The sequence below is a fragment of the Tupaia chinensis genome, unplaced genomic scaffold (genome assembly GCF_000334495.1).
Source record: "Tupaia chinensis unplaced genomic scaffold, TupChi_1.0 Scaffold000346_1, whole genome shotgun sequence".
Lineage (NCBI taxonomy): Eukaryota > Metazoa > Chordata > Mammalia > Scandentia > Tupaiidae > Tupaia > Tupaia belangeri.
Genome location: NW_006159840.1, coordinates 912,160 through 932,702, shown reverse-complemented (window position 1 = coordinate 932,702; position 20,543 = coordinate 912,160). Strand labels below are relative to the sequence as shown.

General features: G+C 52.2%; 1 protein-coding gene across 1 annotated transcript in view; it reads right to left on the bottom strand.

Annotated features, from left to right (window-relative positions):
• The window catches only part of IGF2R (insulin like growth factor 2 receptor), a gene marked incomplete at its 5' end in the record, with an annotated part of 104,333 nt that overhangs the window by 49,827 nt on the left and 33,963 nt on the right, over nt 1-20,543 (bottom strand). Inside the window, 11 exon segments of the mRNA XM_014589243.1 lie at nt 1,219-1,320; nt 3,557-3,658; nt 5,136-5,315; nt 8,179-8,347; nt 8,976-9,091; nt 9,555-9,732; nt 10,211-10,358; nt 10,975-11,112; nt 12,446-12,589; nt 13,698-13,838; nt 15,917-16,081. Coding sequence (XP_014444729.1) covers nt 1,219-1,320; nt 3,557-3,658; nt 5,136-5,315; nt 8,179-8,347; nt 8,976-9,091; nt 9,555-9,732; nt 10,211-10,358; nt 10,975-11,112; nt 12,446-12,589; nt 13,698-13,838; nt 15,917-16,081 — 1,583 coding nt within the window.

Sequence of the window (20,543 nt, the reverse complement as noted above, 5' to 3'; positions counted from 1 at the left end):
CAGGAATGCAGGCCTGGAACACCAGGCAGCTGGCTGGCGGGAGCTGGTGTCCTCAGGCAGTATGCTGGCTTCCCTGACTCCTGGGAGCCCCAACGCCCTTCCCATAAGCTCTGTTCCTACCTCTGATATCCAGAGTCGGACCATGCTGTCCAGGAAGCAGGACAAGCAGCTGCCGTCTCCTAACACCCCTGCTGGTGCACAGAACATGCTGCTTCTAGCATGTTCTCTATGGGGTTCAGTGGGATGTTCGCTTGAGTACACTCTCCTGTTATGAACCTATTCTTCACCACTCGGAATAAGCCTAACTCAGAGCAGCTACTTGGCAAATCAGACAGTACTAGCACGAACTTGTAACACTGCAGCCTCTGTCAAACACACTACGAAAGAGAGGCCTGGGAGGAACAGGGATGAAGACCACGTGCTGCCAGGAGGCACGGGTCCTGCTGGGTCCTGCTGGGTCCTCCCGGCCAAGGGACAGGCTGCATGCTCCTGCATGTTGCGTCCCCCGCAAATGCTCCTCTGCCTTTGTAAGACGGTCCCGCCCTAGTATCCTGCCTTCAGTGTGTATTCTCTTGTTCCAATGTGAACTTTGCTACAAGTGTTAAACAAATCGAGACTTTTAAAAACCTTTTTCCTTTTCCAGCAGTGCTTAGTTTGTAACAGGACGGCCTGAACATGGGGAATTTCTGTCCAGGGCTCCAGACGCACCATCAGGGCAGTCTACGACGGGGGCGCTGACAGACGCCAGTAACACGGCTGTTCAGGTCAGTGCCCTGCCACAGAGTGCAGTCACCACTTCCTCCTCACAGTGGCTCTCAGCCCGATGTGCTGTCGACGTCTCCTAGGGGGCTGTGGGCCAGACCACAGGGCCCACCGGAGCCGCTGACTCATGAGTCCAGAGTGTAGCCCAAGGATCTGCAAGTCCCCAGGTGACACCAGTGCTGCTGCTCTCAGAGACCCTGCTCAGCACATCAACGGACTGGGGAGAGCCCTCAGTCCAACAGTAACAGTCCTCATATCTGAACTGCACGAGGATACGGGGGCGGGAGGGTCAGTTCATTTTCTCCTTAATTCTCATATCCTCCTGAGTGACAGCTGCTACCCTGTGTCCTGGGCGATTCCTGCGACATCCACCTCCTGAACCAACACATGCAGATGACCTAAATGCACATTCTCCTTGCTTCAAAGTAAATTGGAAATGAATCATATCACTCTTACCACAAATGTCTTCCCGATGCCTGAGACCACGTATCCTTGTGAGCTGTTGAGTGGGCTAAGGTTAAACACGAACCCACTGTTGGGATCCCTTATAGAGCAAGCCTACGGGAACAAATGGGGAAGAGATGTTCAGTTCAAACCAATTCCAATCCCACAGGAACACACCCAGCGCCTGCACGTGTGCACTGAGGTGCTGTGTGCTCCTCTGTCCACTTCAAAGACACGGTGACAGGGCCACCCAGGTGGCATGGTGGTTAAGACGCTTGGATCTCCCATGGCCAATTACATGGTGTGTGTCCTGGACATGGTGGCTTGAAAAACATGCTGGGTGTGTGTGTGTGCATGTCCAAAATCCCAAGAAGAGGGACCAGCAATTGGCATAATGGCTGTGTCACTAGACTCCCATGTGGTCGACCGCAGTTCGAGTCCCAAACCCGGCGGCTTAAACTCACACTGGGGGCATGTGCGTGCGTGCCCAAGATCCTGAGAGGAATGGAGGAGAACGGATTGCAGTGTGGCCATCCCCCCGGAGGGTAATTTCTCACCTTCTGTCTCTGTACTTCTGGCAAGTGCACTACCCTATAGCAAAAACCTATCCAAAAAAAACCCCCAAAAACCCCCAAGAATAGAGAAGGGACTGTAGCATGGTCATCCCCCTGGGGGTGATTTCTCACTTTCTCCTTCTCTTCTGTCTCTCCAGCAAGTGCACATACCTCAGAGCAAAACGAACAAAGAAAGGAATGTGGTCACAAGGTAGCACCACAGGTGTTCTGCAGCTTCTTCAAGCCCCAAAGCACACCCCACATGACACTGGGCTCTGCAACACAATCACCTGGAAGCTCCTGGGGCCACTGTCCTCACCTGGACTGGAGACGACAGCTAACCCCAAAGGGGAACTTTAGGTGGGACCCCAAAACACTCATAAATACCTTTTTTTAAGAAAACAACAACCTGGAGTAGTTCCATGGTCCATTTGTTTTGGGCTTTTTTTTTTATAGGTTTTTGTGTTAGGGCATGTGCACTCACCAGAGAAGAGACAGAAAGAAGAGAGACAAAGAGATGGAAAGTGAGAAATCACGCCCCGGGGGGAATGGCCATGCCACAATCCCTTCTCCTCTACTCTCTTTGAGCATGCACACACATGTGCCCAGTGTGAGTTTCGGGCCACTGGGGCCAGGACACAGAAACTGCAGTCTTTTGGCCGTGTGTGAATCCAGCCGCCTTAGCCACCATGTCACCTACCAGCCTCCCGTGACATCTCTAACTCAGCTATGTGCTTAGAGTCAGTGCCAGGAAGAACGGTCGGATCGGGCAATTCACGCAACTTCCTGTCGTCTTTGAGGTGTGATGAATGAGCAGCTCCCTGGGGTTCATGCACACCAAATGTTGGGGACAGGGCAGCAGCTTTCACAGCCCAGGAAGCATGGACCACTGTTGGGGCCTGGCAGCCACCACTCCTGCCCCACCAGAAGCCTACGAAGCCAGGACCCCCTGCTGGGTCTCTCGTTTGGGTAAGCCACGATCTCTGCTGCCAAAGAGTCTGCAGTCTGGTGGGGAGTTTAAAGTGGGACAGGATGGAGCCAGCAGGTGACGTGGTGGTTAAAGCAGTGGACTCCCACATGGCTGACCGTGGTTCATGTGTCCTGGACCAGGCAGCCTGCTTTCTCACTTTCCCTCTCTGTCTCTTTCTCTCTCTAGTGAGCGCATGTGCCCTTAAAAAGTAATAAATACAATTAAATAGTTACTTGGGGGGTGGGAACAGGAAGGAAATATGTCCTGCCATACAGAAATACCCACAGCACTGTGAACATGGCTCGAGACTGGGGCGGCAGAGACCCCAGAGCAGCTTATTGCTGTACTCTGTGGAAAAGCGAGCAGCGGGGGAGCGTGAGGACCAGGGCCAAGGGGCAGGCGAGCCCAGGACTGCAGCACACGCTGAAGGAGAGATGCTGGGGAACACGCCAGCATCAGCACTGAGAGCCTGGAGTGGCACATCAGAACACGCAGGCTTTGGGGTCGGCCGGTGGCGTGGTGGTTATGGCACTGGATCCCCCATGGGCCAACTGTGCAGTTCGAGTCCCAGACCCGGAAATTTGAAACAGGAGGGAGATTTCTCTATCTGGTAAGAGTATGTGCCCTATAGCAAAAACTAAAAAAGAACATGTGGGCTTTATCTATGGGCAGGATCGCATTAAAACACAGGGGCTTTATCCTGTAGACAGGAGCACTTTAAACATACAGGCTTTATCCTATGGACAGGATCACACTGAAACACAGGCTTGACTATGGACAGAATCATGTAAAACACACGGACTAGATCCTATACAGGCACACGTACCTGGTCTGTATCTGTCATTGTCTGCACAGGACAGGCGGCCTCTGTGTTCCACAGGAAACTGACCACACACTCCCAGTTGAGAGAAAAGATGGGGTGGGAGCTCTGAAAGGCCAAATCCGGGATGGATGTCAACACAGCTACACGGAGCTTGATCAAAGCAGAAGAACCTGCCCGCTACACGGAAGCAGCTCAGCGATGACTGACCCCAACGACGACTCTGCAGCCAGTAAGCTGGGTGTTTCCCGTGCATCTCCCAATCGCACTGTGTTCTCACTACCCCAGGGAGCGCGGCACTGCCTCCCACGTACGTTAGAGATCGAGCTACAGTAAACGGTACAGCTGGGAGCAGGCCTGGCCTGAGCCCAAGCCCACGCTTCTGGGAGACACACTACCCTAAAAGCTGATGCAAGAAGCAGGCACGCAAGACCGCAGAGTGTGTGAGTTCATCAACATGTGCTCCGAATCAGGCACGGCAGACCTGCAGCGTCAGAGGTCGGCAGAGGGGTTGAGGGTGACGGGGAGAGGCCTGAGAGGGGCTCCTGGGTGGTGCTGACAGATCTCGATGAGGTCCTATGCACATGTCCACTGTGAAAACTCATCCGGCTGCTACCGACTTACAATCCGTGCACGCTGCGTGTTTCAACAGAAAGAACGGCGGGCCACCTTCCTATACGGGCACCACCTCCATCACGGGCCCGGGGGCTCACGTGTGAGGGTTTCCCAGACAGGGCACCACACTGGTGGTTTTCCACTACTCCACAGTTGACCCTCCCAGTGACCCATGGACCAGGTTCTACAAGTGTCCATAGCCTACCTTGAAAAACGAGGGAGATTTCTCTATCTGATAACCATGTGTGCCCTATAGCAAAAACTGAAAAAATAAAAGAACGTGTGGGCTCTATCTATGGGCAGGATTGCATTAAAACAAGGGTGAGAATCTGAGGTAGAGAGCAGTCCCGTCCCAACGGCTGCCCAGGGCCAGAGTTAAGGAGCACTGTCACCTGACCCTGGCCATACTCTGGCCCACCAAGGGATCCTTAGTCCAGAAGCCCTACCATCGCTGGGCACCACGTTCCTTCTGTCTCATGATGTGGTTGTAAAAAGTAACTGAACTTTACCCATAAACACCCTGGGACTTGCAAAACTCTCTGGGAACGGGGCCCTCTTCGGTCAGTTGGTGAATAATCCCCGAGCCGGCACTGTGCAGCAGGCCTCATGTAAGTGCTGACACAGTGCCCACGTGAGATCACTCTGAAAAGCGATCCTCAGGTCATCAACTCGCAAGAACTAAAAGGTGAGGTGGTGTCTGTACAACTCAGGAGAAAAGTCCGTCTGCAGAACGCCAGTCGGCACCTGCCACGCCAGAGCTCCATGCCCACAGTAAAGGACGAGGTAACACTCAGAAATCAAGCCAAGAAGGCATGGCGCGTGCCCAGCCAGCTCCCCCTGACACCGCATGCTGACTGTACCCAGAATAAGACCAACCTACATCTCTGCCCACCCCAAGATGCATCTGGTTCTGTTGAAAGACACATCAGGTCAGGAGCACCCGAGCAACGGAGGTGACGGGCATGCTCACCAGGCTCCCGCGAGCACAGACCAGGTGGATCCTCGTGGTGTAGGTGGTCAGTCTGCCATCGCTGGTGGTGCAGGCAGAGCCGTTGACGTACTCCAAGAGCAGGCTGCCGCTCTCCTCCACCACCGGGCCTGTCTTCGCCATCCCCAAGTTGCTGATGGAAACCGTTTCCGCAAAGGAGTCCTGCAGCAAAAACATCTGGTGAGGCTTTCCCCTGGGAAGGGGAACGCGCACCTCTTCACTGCTAGTTTGGTCAAGGCTCATCCTCAGTCCTCAGTTCGCACCACGCTGCCAGCAGCGCATGACCGGGTACGGAGCCACTGCTCCAAGGGTTTAGCACACTAGGAGGGTTTCGGAGTGCTCGTGGAGAATGCATTTCATTAGAATACTGTACGTGGATTTCAAATTTTTGTGCACCAAAATAAACTCATAATTTGATTGCATTTTCCCACAAACTTAGGTTTTATAATCACCAGAGGGCACGTGGGAGGGAGGGACAACCCACAATGGGGCAGGGTCATGCCACAATTCCTTCTCCATCTCTCCATCCTGCCGGGCTGTTAGACACAATGCACACATGCACTGGGCATGATTTTCCAGCAGCCAGGGCTGGGATCTGAACTCCAATCAGCCAAGCGGGATCCAGCTCTCAGCTGCTCAGTCTGAGAACTGGCCCTCCCTGATCTTTCTGAAGCTCCCCTCTACACGGCCACTGGAAGGAATAAGATCTCCTAGAAAGTGTGCAGAAGAAAAGAGAACTGAGACTGTAATTTCGAGAAACACCAGCATTTCATATTCAAGAAGAAAAGGCTTATTCGAATGTGACCAAAGAGGGCCAGCAGATGGTGTAGTGCTTACGTCACTGAACTGCACATGGCTGACCACGGTTAGAGTTCAACCTGATGGCTTGAAAAATCACACCAGGTGTGAGTGTGTGCATGCCCAAGATCCCAGGAGGGAAATGGGAGAGAAGGGACTGCAGCGCCAGTGGCCATTTCCCCGGGGGTGGGGGTCCCTTAGGGGGTGATTTCTCACTTTCTGCCTCTCACTCTCTCTGTCTCTCTGTCTCTCTTTCTAGTGACTGCACACACTTAAGGCAAAAAACTCTTTAAAAAGAAAAGTGGCCAAAGAGAGAAAAGGGTTGTGAAAAGAGTCAAATTCACCCAAAGTTAGGAAAGTTTTGGAGAAAGGAATAATCAGCGAGTGGACCAGCTGGTGGTGCAGTAGTTAAGGCAGCTGGATCCCACGGCCGACTGCATGGCGTGATGCTGGACCCAGTGATCTGAGAAACATGCCCAGCGTGCGTGGATGAGTGCCCGGTAGAGTGCTTCCTTGCTTCCCCCCCGTCTCTCTCCAGCAAGCATACATGCCCTATTGCAAAAAAAGAACACTGCCGGGCTGGGAGAGAAGCCATGCAATGCTTCTACATCTTTGCTGAGAGTCGCTGTGGCCAGCAGCTCGCCAGCAGTTCATATGGCCCCGTGTGTTCTAAAATTCACAAACACAGGCTTTAGAACATACGACCGGGTTCAGGTGCTGACTTCACCACTAATAATATCCACAACGGGTCTTCAGAAAGTTAAGGAACATGTGTATTATGAAAAAACTACGTGGGACCAGGAGTTGGCATAATAGCTATGTCCCATGTAGTCAACCATGGTTCGAGTCCCAGACCCGGTGGCTTAAACTCATGCCAGACGCGTGTGCGTGTATGCCCAAGATCCCGAGAGGAGAACGAAGGAGAAGGGACTGCGGCATGGCCATCCCCCCTGGGGGGTGATTTTTCGCTTTCTGTCTGTCTGTCTCTGTCTTTCTGGCGAGCACATGCACCCTTATAGCAAAAAGGAAAAAAAGAAAAAACTACATACGGATTTCAAAAACATTTTTGCATCAAAAGAAACTTAAAACTTGAATTCTATTTTTCCATGATCTTCTTGACGTCCCCTCATATCACATAGCTCGTGTAGACTATAACCTTTTATCTTAATGGCTCACCCTGATGGGCTCTATTTCCTTCATTTTACGAAAGGGACAATGAGGCTCAGAAGCGTCACTTGTCAGCTGAGGACACCCCACTATTTGGTGCCCAGACTGAGATCCAGATCCAGTAATCCAACCGGCCCAGGGCCTCTCGCCCTGCATTGGCCATCCCTGCCTCCTCCTCCTGCCCCGTGCTGGTCCTCTCTGCATGAGGCCAAGACGGGAGGGCAGAGCGTTGCCTTGTTCAGCTGCAGGCGGGAAACTGCGCTGTTCAGGGATGGCCATGCAGGGGCTCTGCACCTGACGTGGGGGTAGCCAAAGTCAGGGGGCCGGAGGGTTCACAAACATGGAGTCAGAATTAGCACTGACTGTGCTTTGAGGTCGAGGTCATTTCTCCAACAAAGACCACACACACACAAGCACAGGGCCACACACCAGGAACTCGGCTCTTCACCACCAGAGCACAACCGTCTTCCTGTAAAAACCTTCACGCTGCCATTGGCATACGCCATGGAAAGTACATTCGCAACACGTCATCCTCGCAGAGGCCGACTTCCAGAACACACATGTATCTTTACTTCCGTGTTGCACACCCACAGGAAGTATGTGGTCAGATGGAGAAGCACAGCCTGGCCCCAGAGCGAGGGCTACTGCCTAGGTCTTGTTCCTCCATGGCGACTCCCCCAAACCTACCACTGTTCCCTAATTAATCCAGAAGCAAGAGCTTTGGAAAGCACAAACTCTCTTACAGATGTCTGCAAATCGCTCAGACGCTTTTGAATTCGGGCCAGACAAACCCATTACGAGCTTCCCCTGCCCTGTGCTGAGATCAAAGGTTGGCAGCACGCGGCTCTGCCTTTCTGCAGGTCTGAAATGTGAACAAGGGTCCAAGCAGGACACACGTCTGTTCAGGAGGCAGACTGGCTCACGCGGGGCCCGCTCACACAGAGGGGCTCCGGCTGAGCAGCCAGGCCTACTTTGATCTGTGAGTCCCAAAATAACCATCTCCGCCCACTCGGTCGTGCTCTAAGAGGGGAAACGAGACAACCAGTGGAGACAGACTCACTTGGTCTTTCTTGTATTTCATCTGGCAAGCCGATGCGTATCGGTCACAGCCTGGCACGGGGTTCAGAGGCCGACACACGTTTATGTAGTATTTCCTCCAGGTGACATGCTCGCCTGAGTTGTCCATGGCAAACCAGTTTCCTCCACGACCGCCTTCAGATTTTGCTAGGCTAAAATTTTAAAGCAAAATGCACATTTTGAAACAGCTTACACGTACCATTCTGACCATTTATTTCTAACTAGCCAATAAAAAAACCTATCAAATGACACATACCCTACCAAACCGCAAGGAGCTCATGTGACTCCATAACGGTGTGATAATACCTGACCTCCTACACTCGGTAGGCCAAGGACCTTAAGCCTGCCCCCACACCTCGGCACTGCTGTGTTAAAGAACGGAACTGAAGACCGAAACTTTGCTGTGACAAGACCATTTGATATTGCAAAGGTTACAAGAACCTTGTTAGAATTCATTCTTGGAGCTGGCAGGTGGCCTGGTGGTTAGGGTACCGGACTCCTACATAGCCGATTATGGTTCAAGTCCTAGACCTGGAGGTAGGTACTTTCTCACTTTTCTCTTTCTCACTATGTCTCTCTGGTAAGCACACATGCCCTATAACAAACTTTAAAAATAATAATAATAAATAAATAGTAATTTTTTAAAAACTGGGGAAGAAACTGCCCAAAGTTCCCATCTTGGCCCTACCCCCGAGCTAGCGTTACTCCATGGCAGAGCTCAGCAGCAAGCCCACCCTCAGCAACTGCACTGTGGAGCTGGCAGGGGCGTGCCCGGCTCACCTGGACAGGTCGTACTGCTCCGAGGTGGATGGGTCAGTGACCACGCACTCCAGGGGCTCCTCCGGGCAGGCGTAGCTGGTGTACCACCGGAAGTTGTAGGTGGAGTTGTGTTCTTCCTAACCACAGGACAAGCCGTGAACAAGGAGGGACAGCCAGCGGAAAAGAAAACCTTACACAAGCCAGCATGTGAGAAATGACCAGCACATTGTTTCAAATAAAAACCTCTCAGCAGTTTACTTCGTCCACCTTTCTCTTTATTAAAAAGAAATGACTGCCCAGTAATAAATTAAGACAGAACTTTAGCCCTTTCTAAGTAGGGATAAAGGATAAATGTTGATGCTTTCACGTTTTGTACCCAAAACCAATAGGGTTGTAGACCATGGCTGAGGTGTACGATCCTCATAACAGCTACATAAACAGCTTAAAAAGGGACTACTGTCTCCGTACCTCAGTCTACCTGAAAGGATTAATTAAGGTGATGGCTTGGTGAGGAACCAGACTCATAACCGTTCTGCTTCTGAATCGAGGGCCTACAGCACACTCCTATGAGCCTGGAACTACCCAAGGGACAATGCCTACCTGATATTCAGGAAAACCCACTCCAGCCTCGCGGTCACAGAGGAACGTGATCAGGGTCGCTCTGGGCGTGTGCTTCTCGTTGTTGTAGGGCGTGCCATCCTTGTAGCTCAGCTGCACCATCCCATCATAGTACGAAAGTCTGGCGTTACTCAGCCCCAAGTTCCAAGCCTTCCTGTCACTAGAATGCACACACAGGACAGACCGATGAGCATGAGCTCGTCACGGCTGCAAGGCTGCAGGCGGGGCTGACGAGCAGTGTGGAGACAGGGGGCAGGACCCAGCTGTAGACCACACCAGGGTTTCTCGTTGGGGGGGGGGGGCTTCCCCATGCCCATTGGGCCCCATGGGTTTCAGAGCCAACTGACTTTGGTTGCACTAACGCCACACAGAATAGAAACACGCTCATAAACATCTATGACCTGAGAAGTGCAAAATGCAAGTGGTGCAGCTTATACGTGCATTCTTCCTGCCCAGGCGTGGGGCTGGCTCCCTCTCTGGGAAACAGAACACCTTGCACTTCTCATTTTCAGGCCAGGCCTCCTCGGTGGTTAAATGCGTTGTAAAGCAGTGAAGTCATGGACTGTTATTGTTAGATGTTATTGTTCCCAGATAGTGCCTACAGGCACGAAACACCTGCGGGCTGGGCAGCAACTTGCCTTTTTGCTACCTGACAGGCTCCTGCGTCTGGCGGGCAGGGGCTCGCGGACACCGGGCCACACACGTTTATGTAAAAGTCGTACTTCTCTGTCTCAACTCTGTAGGCGCCGTTTTTCTTTGTGAGCAGAGATAAGTCAAAAGAAAACCCTAAGCAAGAATTAAAACAGTAAGAGTATGTACAGCTGGTCAAAAGACAGTCAACAGGGTGACCCACCCTCCAGGGGCAAGAAAAAGGATTCTTCCCAGGGGCTTCCTTGTGATCAGAAGACTCTGAAGAGGCAGAGAGACATTTGTCTTCCAGGCCACCGAAGCTGCCACCACTAACAGGTCCCCTGGAGACGGATTCAACACCGCCACTCTCCTTCACTGCATTAGCCTAAAACCCTACTCAGAACCCATAACTGCTGACCTAATAAACCACCAGTGTGTTCAAACGGAATGACCACCAAGGGACAGCCTCCTAAGGGTGCCCGGTAAGGCGGGTTTCTGGCGAGAACTCCGGCGAGAGCCTTCCCAGACACTACGCGGTCCCTGCGCTCCTGAGCTCTGCACTCAGCAAACCTACCCACCTCAACAAGTACTTAAGAGAGCATTTTCCATATCTGAAATCACCCCAAGCATGAAATTTCCAGAATGTAGGTCAAATGATGCATTAATAAATTCTGAAGCAGGTTACTCTGAAAACACTCATAGAAAATGTCCAGAGAAAACCTTAAATGTCCCCGAGTCACACCAGACGACGAGGCCCCGCTGCGTCACACACCTGCCTGGGAATCAAAGACCGTACAGTTTTCGCCCTCCGTCCTCGACAGCACGCAGGCCGCAGCCGTGTGCCACTCAAACTCGTAGAAGCAGCCATCGTCCCCAGAGGTCCTCAGCACAGGCGCACTTTCCAGGTCACCTGTCAATGGGGGAGAGAGGAATCAGCGGCCTGTGCATCCCCGGAAAACCTCCCTTACTCCTGCTTTTGGAAGGGGCAGCGCGAAATGAGGGACGGCACGTCAAGGGTCCTGTAGGTACTATATGGCTCCACTTCCATGAGGGGTCCAGGAGGGTGGCCGGGAGCTGGGGGCAGGGACATGTGGAGTGTTCAAGGGGACAGAGTCCCAGGGGAGAAAGACCATTCTGGACGTGGGTGGTGGTGACGGCTGCACACATGGACGTACTTAACACCATGGAACTACGCGCTCAAAGAGTGAAGACTACATTTTATGGTACGTATATTTTGTGACTATTTTGAAAAAAATGGTTGAAATGATCAATTTCCGTTCTATACATTTCACCCAGTAAGACAAACAATGGCGCCACCTCGGACCCTATCCCAAAGGCACTACGTCAGCAGGAGGGAGGGCAAGGGCGTGTGTTAACACAGTGACCAGCACTGGAAACCGGCCACTAGTCCAAGAACTGGGAAGATGTTTAAAAATAGCAAAGCCAGACCGCCTCAATCAGGAAGTCCGAGGAGCTATAAATAGAAGAGTGAAGCATGAGAAAACATTCACGGCTACTACATCTTGAGCAGCGTTAACACGTGTGAACACGCATACAGCACGTATCTACGAGGAAAGGTAAGGGAAAACACACGCTGCACTTAAATGGGGAGGTCATGGCAACACCTTGAGATCATTTAAGGGGACCAGCAGATGGCGTAATGGCTAGGTTGCTGGACTCCTATGAGGTTGACCATGGTTCAAGTCTAAGACCCAGCAGCTTAAAAAAAAAAAAAACTCAGGCTGGGGGTGTGTGCAGGCACACCCAAAATCTCAAGAGGAGAAGGGACTGGCGTGGCCATCCACCCTGGGGGATGATTTCTCACTTTCTATTTCTGTCTCTCTGGCAAGTGCACATGCCCTACAGCAAAAATCTCTCTTTAAAAAAAAAAAAAAAAAAGACCATTTAAGACCTTTCCCTTCTGCAGGAAGTTAAGCAACAGCAGGGGTGGCTCTGTACCAGCCCTCAGGCAGAAGTTACATGGGGCCCACAACTCATGCAAATATTACAACACAACTCCCTTCAGATACCCATCACAGGGTTCCCCTTTTCGAACTAGGTTTGGGCGGGGTATGGGGGAAAATCCAGCTGACCCATCGCCCAAGATGCCGAAACCTATGGTGCTCGGCACCATTTCCACCCCAGCTCCCCTGCCGTGACCACGAGGGACAGGGCAGTGAAGTAGGTGGGTCGCCTCTGGAAAAGTCATGAAAACATTTCATCTTAAAAAGTTTTATTTTCACCTGGCTTGCATATAAGTGTTATGTTCGTTTTTATTTTCTTGTCTTGACCACAAGTATCGCCATCTGAGTAAGAGAGCTGAATGTTTCCTTTCTCTTTTGTAGGAGAAGAAATGAATTTTCCCAGATTTTTACTTCCATTCTTATCTGGAAAACAGAAAGAAAGCAGGAAAAAAAGCAAAAGGCATGGTTACAAACGATCGCGACACAAAGAGGTGCCCCGAGTCAGCTCAAACCGGACAGGAGCACCACGGCGCCATCCAGGCCGCCTAACCAGCAGATGGCTCTTCTTGAATGGAAGGCTTGGGCAGTAACCGCCACATTGAGGATGCCAAGGCCACCCCCAGGCTTAGCAGGAAGGGGCCATGTCCTGCAAGGGCACCAGAGCTGGTGTGCACCATCGCCATGGCCGCCCTCCATAAGCACCCCCACGCCCATGTGCTGGGCCTCAGCTCCCCTGGACACGCGTCTTCTGAGGGTACAAAGGGCCAGAGGTTGTCTTTAAGACCAAAGCAGATACTAACTAAAGCCGTCCAGCAACTCGAGCTGCCACTCGATTCTTGGCTCAGCTGCTTTTTACTATAAAGTATTAAAATTCTGTCCCAGAGTGCTTTTTAAAAAAAGACATGAGCATGCCTACACATTCTTTGAAAGATACAGAACCAGTTCCGAGTAGTAGGTCCTGAAATCCAACAAAGCTCACTGTTCCCTACCAAATGTTTACCGCGATGCTCATTTTCCAAGTGGTTCGTAAATGGCAGCTAACTTCCATGGACCGATGTGAAACTGACATGTCTCTGCATGATGGCTCAAGGAGCCGAAGGGTCACAGCGAAGGAACTGGGCGACCAGCACCTTCAGGAGGGCTACCACTGAGACTCTACATCCCTTCAGCCGGAACTTTCAGACAGTGAGGTTCAGGCAGTAAAAGGGCTTTAAAATCGGTTTTACGCATGTATTGGTAACACCATTTTTCAGGTGGCAAAATGAAAAGACAATCAAGTATTTTCTAACGATGTCCTTTCTGTTCCCAGCTCTGGCTTCAGCCAACGTCAGGAGGCTGCGGCCAACCTCAGGAGGCCGAAGTGCACCACGTAGCTACGTCTGAGCCAATGCTTCGGTTACCACCCTTACATGTACAGAGGAGAGCAGGCTGAGGCAAACCAAGGAGGACTTTTAATTCACTCCATGCAAGGGGGCAGAGTTCCTCAGCCCCTGGGAACCAGCACCGGAACCTGCCCTCGGGCACAGCTCACCCACGGCACAGGCTGCGGCCTCCTCAGGACAGCCCTGCGCCTCGCCTCCCTGCAGCACCCTGTGGCACACGTTGATGAAGAAATGCTTCTTTTCTGTCTCCGTCTGGCTGCCATCCACCGCTTCCCAATTCTGTTCTGATTCTGTAACGAAAAAAAAGTTCCTTTTGGCCAAAGGCAGTGACGACATCTCTGTGAATCCCATCACGGTGATGAAGCCGAGGTCAAGGCCCCAAACTCAGTGGGCATTTGGTCACTAAATTGCTGCTCCTCGGTTTCCATTTAATGTGACGGAAACAAACCAGACCCTGATGTATCTTCCGTGGCATAGCCACGGAACAGAGGACTGAACAGCTCCACACTGCAAACCCAGGAACTGAAAACTCAATCAGGAAGCCAGCCGTGGGGCCTGGGGGACGGCCGCCCATGGACCCAGTACCAGCCGCAGACCCTGGGCCTGGAGGCCTCCAGTCTCTCATCCATGTGCAACTCGAGAGCAGACCTAGGTGCCCGAGAGCGACAAGTGATGCCTAGTTTGCAAACTCCGAAGGGCTGGCAGCCAGTCAGTGAGCAGACTCTGGCCAGAAAGCCACAGGAGGCAGAGGGCACAACCACAAGAAAAGGAGTGGTCCCGAAAAACCACTCTTCCATGAACAGCTGCCACTGTGTGGAAAAGGACGCAAAGATAAAAACACCAGTCCTTGAAAGCAAAAGCCCCACAGTTCAGCAGAGGTGCCACAGACGTTGGCAGAACTACATCCGGTTCACAGCTGAAGAAAACCACAGCGCCATGCAGAAACCAGGTCCTGCCCTGACACTGGGGATGGCTGGGTGGGGCCGTGAAGTCTAGAAGGGGCTCCTCAGCAATGACAGGGTTCTAGCCCTCACCTCATTCTCACCTCCTGGCTGCCCTGCGACCATCTAACCACAAATGCTGCAGAATACTCCAGCTTCCCAGAGAACCACGGGGTGTCGGGAGTTTGCTGGGTGAAGAAATGTGTTTCTGCAGCCCTCACAGGTCCTAGGCGTGGCTTGAACCCAGTGGCATTTAAAACAAAACGAAACAAAAAAGTCCTCAACCAGGTCCCTGATTCCGAGGTTAGGCCTTTCCCGTGCACAGCCTCCTCCTTGGCACACGTGCACCGGAGCCTAAGCAAGCACCATGCCCAACAGCTTGAAGGGGCCGCAAGATGGGCACCCACAGGGTGTCTTGGGCCGGAAGATGGGCACCCACGGGGTGTCTTCTGTAGGGGCCGGCTGCAAACAGGAGCGTGTGTGGTGGGGACTCCCACAGCCTCTGCCCAAGGAAAGCTCCCCAACACCCCACAGAGGGATTCAATCCTCTTTCTAGCTGTGTGCTTTCCCCCAAGGGGACGAAGAAGACCTGGTGACAATCCTGTTGCCCTGGCAATCATGTGATCTTAGGCAGGTCATTCTCTTTCCTAAGGGGCAATCTCCACCTTAGAGATGCGATTCCAGGGCTACTCCCCCGGTGAGATTGGGATGTCCCTCCTTCCTCCACCCTCTCTGTTTCCTGCTAATTCCCAAGCCCCACCAGGGCAAGGCCATGCGGTCGGGCCTCTGTGGTACCCCAGCACCCCGTCTGATGCTGCTGTGGAACAAGGGTTCAGCGGGTTTTCACTGTGAGCCGACCTCAAGAACAAGCTCCAACACTGATGCAGCACTGGACAGTGGCCCAAGGGGCCCATTCACACATCCCTGATCCTCGTCGAGTAAGGGGGAGATGCTGATCCCATTCAGATGGGGAGGCAGTGAGATGGAAGGGCAGAAGCACGAGGCCAAAGACAGGCCCTGAAGCCCAGCTCTGGCAGCCTCCACCCGGCTGTCTTAGCCACCGAGCCTAAACCTGCGTGCTGGCATGGGAATGCTGGAACTAGAAAGGTGCTGAAGAGTTCAACTTAAAACAAAAATAAAGTTTCTAAACAGAGCACAGGGCCTGCTGCAGTCAGTGTTGGGCAGTTTTATGAACTCTGAGAAACGAAGCCCAAGGAAACCCAGCGAGAAAACGGTCAGGGCGCTCTCCAATTCAGGAGTTCACCTCCCACGCAGGGCTCCACCCATCATCCCTGGCTTTGGATGAAGGAAAGCCGCGGGCCCGTGCCCCGGTCAGCCAGCAACCTGAGCAGTGACAGCCTGAGCAGGAGCACTCCTGGAGAGCCACCCTGAACACAGGCCTGAGCCCTGCGGGCAAGGAGGCGCACCTGAGTGGCGAGCCAGCGCGGACAGGTCGTAGCGCCTCGTCCCATCCGTGGCGCTGCAGAGGAGGTCCTCCTTCTCCTTGATGCAGGCGAACGCCGTGTCCCACGTGAAGAAGTAGGTGCAGTCGACCTCGCCGGTGAACACGGGAGCACCTCTCCCATTGTTACCTGTGCAAGTCGAGAGGAAAAACACGAGCTCTGTTAATGTGACCCCCAACACGGAAGGAAGTCTGTGGAGCAAGAGAAGAAACGGGAAATAGGCCCAATGCCAAGTGTCTGGTTAAAAATCCAAGTGCAGGCTGGGAAGGGGCCCTGTTGGGTCAGGGATCAGAGAGGCTTCTAGGAAGTTGCAGACACTCCCTCGTAAACCCTCGAGGCTGGCCTCAACCCCTTTCATTCCAGAATGGTATCAGGTAGGCCTGAGGGAAGCCATTAATGACACGGAAGGAGGTAACCCACATAGAGGGAGCCTGAGCCTGCAGTGTCCCTGGACTGCAGTCAGCCCCCAACAAGCCCAGGACGATGCATTGGGAGACTCACAGAAGGAGGGCAGAGGCCAGAGTTCCGGCCATGAGTACGGCTGACCGTGACATGCTTCCCGGGGCCGACCCAACGACTCAAGAGTAGAGAACAAGCGTGGCTCCCAGCTGGGGCCTGCCGCACCACTGCAGCAACCCCGCTGTCAGAGATGCCTGCGACTCAGTGTCCCTGTGACTGTCAGCCACTCTGTCCCAGTCACAGCCTCTCCCACCTCCCAGAGGGGCCCCATCCCGTCCAAGGGCCAGAACGGGCTGGCTCTGGCTGAAAACTGCTCATGGGCTGCCACCCCATCCCACACACCGGGGACTCAGCAAACGTGGCTAACTTTACTCCTGCAGAAACACAATCCTCTCCCCTTCCAGGCTGGTGGGCAGCTGGCATGAAGCTCCTTTTTCCACCCTGTGATGGTTTAATAATTCTCGTCTGGACCTCCCACACGGCTTGCCTCCTTGAGGTTTGGTTGCCTGAGCCGTTTAACATTCTAAGGGAAATACGATGTTGTACCAAAGGCAAATATAATTTCTACTAAAGCTTTACTATCCAGGAGATTAGAATATCAGCTATAGCAGCTAACCCCGACCAAATATTCTGAGCCTGGTCTAAGCACCTCAGCCACAGAAGGGCTACCTGAATGAAAACGGGCTCGGTTTTAGGTACTCTATATTAATTTACTGGATTCTCAAAACCCTATCGCACAGGTAAAATTCCAGCTCCATTTTGCAGATTTCAGAGACCAAACAATTTGCCTATGGTTTCATGGCTAGAAAGCAGGAGATGGGAATCAAACCCAGATGGTCTGGTCCCAAAGCCAAGCCCATAACCACAAGGCAGGACCTCCCCACTCTCATGTGGGTTTGCCCCCCCATTTTTTCTTCTTGTTTGTCCTGTGTTTTATTTGTTGGCTAGCTGGTTTCCTCTTTCTGTTGGTAAGTACCTTAACCATTCTTCTGAAGAAACAGTGGCTCCTACCTCCAGTCCTGGAGCAGCAGGGCGTGGTGTCGGCTCTCCAAGTTGGGACACCCGCACCTCTGTGTGCTAACTCAGCAGCCACGGGGCTCCACACAGAGCTCACTCACAGTTTAACCCTGAGTTTCCCAATCTAGAGAAAGACCTGAGTTCCAGCACCCTGGAAGCATCTGCTGAGCTGTCTTGCACCAGATAAGATTCTAGGCCTTGACACAATGCTGTGAGTGGATCAGCAGCATCCCACTTCTGAGCTGACTTTGCCTCGGAGCCTTACTCGTGACCTACAGGGAGTCCCCCTGATCCCGGCCGTGCGCTCTATCTGCACTCTCATTTAATGCCTCAAAGAGTTCCAGCAGAACTAAGCCATGACTCACGACCCTGTGAGACATACTGGACTCTGCCCTCCAGGATCACTGTCCGGGGCCCACAGTCTGTCTCCCCATCAGCACCGCTTGCATCAGCTTTTCAGTCTGCCCCTCGCACAATTCCGAGGGCGCCAGCCTGTCTCCCCAGGCTCCAGTGGATCCCCTCCCGGGATCTGGATTCCATGACTAGCTGAAGGGGAAGGAGCCTTCCTGATGACCACAGGAAGCTCTGTGTCCAAGGAGCAGGTTACTCTGACAGAGACAATGCTACCGATTACCAAACGGGTTTCATTTTCATTCCACGCACATGCCTAGTGCCTACTTGCCAGCCTCCCCAGGTTTTATGGGGAATCGAGTGACTTAGTTGTGGCCCATTTAAGAAACACTGGAGGGGGAACCAGCAGTTAGCGTAATGGCTATGTCGCTGGACTCCCACGTAGTCGACTGCGGTTCGCGTCCTGGACCCGGTGGCTTAGAACTCACGCCGGGCGCGTGTGCGTGCGTGCCCAAGATCCCGAGAGGAGAATGGAGGAGAAGGGATTGTGGTGTGACCATCCCCCCTGGGGGGTGATTTCTCGCTTTCTGTCTCTATGTCTGTCTGTCTGGCGAGCACACACACCCTATAGCGAAAACCTCTCAAAAAAAAAAAAAATGGGGGGCCCAATGTTCAGAGAGGGAAAACCTTGAACCGGAAGGCTGAAAAGCTCACTGAGGTTGATAATGATAAAATAAAATCATTGATCACGTCAATCCCATGTTACACAACACAAGAGATTGCAGAAACATTGAACATCTGTCATTCAGTTGTTCGCGACCACCTGAAAAGGCTGGGATATGTAAGGAAGCTCTGGTGACAAGAAATGGACTGTTCACAACGATGTGGTGCACAGACGGTCTTGGTCCTGCATGATGAGTTGCCTCAAACAACATTGGAAGCAGACCATCAGAGGAAGGTTATGCTCTCAGTGTGGTGGGATTTTAAAGGTGTTGTGTTTTTTTGAGCTCCTGCCAGTCGGTTCAAATGTGTACTGTCGGCAGTTAGTTTGAACAATTCCATCATCCAGAAGTGTTTAGAACTCATTAATCATAAAGGAGTTGTGTTCCATCTTGACAACGTGAGACCACACACAAGTTTGGTCACCTGTCAAAAATTACTGGAGGGGGAACCAGCAGTTAGCGTAATGGCTATGTCGCTGGACTCCCACGTAGTCGACTGCGGTTCGCGTCCTGGACCCGGTGGCTTAGAACTCACGCCGGGCGCGTGTGCGTGCGTGCCCAAGATCCCGAGAGGAGAATGGAGGAGAAGGGATTGTGGTGTGACCATCCCCCCTGGGGGATGATTTCTCGCTTTCTGTCTCTATGTCTGTCTGTCTGGCGAGCACACACACCCTATAGCGAAAACCTCTCAAAAAAAAAAAAACTGGGGGCCCAATGGTTCAGAGAGGTAAACCATGACACTGCAAGGCTGACCCATGGACAAAGTTCCAGGTTCACAACGTACTGTGCCCATTATCCAAGGCCGGCTGAAGCTGGGGTGGACCACGGCACAAAAACGCGACCCGCTGAGGCTACTCTCTGCCCCTCTCCCGCCTTCCTGCCCTCCCAAACCTCTCTGTCTTGCTCATGGAAGAAATAACTTTTTTAAAAACTATTCTTTGCAGTCCACAGAGATCTTGAAAGTCATCTACAGATGGCAACGACACAAGATGGAGAGAAGTTCTTAAGTCACACAGAGCAGGACCCCCCACCTCTCACCCCTCCCCAGAGGCCTGTGGACCAGAGAGCAGAACCTGGCACACTGAGCCCATTCCTCCGTAGGAGGTGTCTCGTTACCCTATGGCGGCACTTCTCTTCCCCCAAGACCATCCAGTGCCTCTGCTTGGCAGAATGGCAGGTGGCGTGGTGGTTAAGGGTGCTGGACTCCCACATGGGCAGTAAAGGTAAACTGGGGGGTTGTCTAAATTTAAAGACATGATGCATCTTTGCATAAAAAAAAACAAAACAGAAAGATATGCCATGCCTTTTCTGATGAACCATATAAACCACATTCTACCACATTCCATAGACAACATCCAATCACATTCAAAAATGCATTATTCCATCTACCCAATAAACACAATCCATTGAGGAATTTTCCTGAAAAGCTCTAAATTTAAACATAAACAAAATAAAAATGAAATAATTTTATAGGCGATAGTATGCTCCAAAGTTGGAGTACGGAATCACGGAACTGAAAGGAGTCATGAATATACACTCCCTCCAAACTCTGAATGCCTCTGTCCAGCCATCATAAAATCGTAATGTTACAACCACGCCACAATAATAACCTCTGCCTAGTAACAACACTGATTTTTCTTGACTTTGGGCTGTTTTGCGGGCTAAGATAATGACACGAAGGTGACTAAGGTCACGAAAGGAACACCAATGTCCTTTCCCAGCGATGGGATGGAGCGACACTATTCATGGGAGGGTGTGGCTCGCAGAATCACACGGGCAAGCGTTAACGGCTGCTGGAGCAGCAGATATGTACATTTCCAGTATCAATGTTCTTCCCATTTGTATGTTTGAAAATCTTTAAAATAAAAGGAAAAGGGGGGAAAATGGCCGTCAGCATTTTCTTCCGAGTCTCAGAAATCACTTGGGCTCAGTTTCCTGGGCACGGTGCTTCAACGCCCACGCCCCTTCCCTCTGAGCCCACGGCTGCACGTCCTTCTCCCAGCCTCTGGTTCATAGTCTATATTCCCAGCAGCCCCGAATGA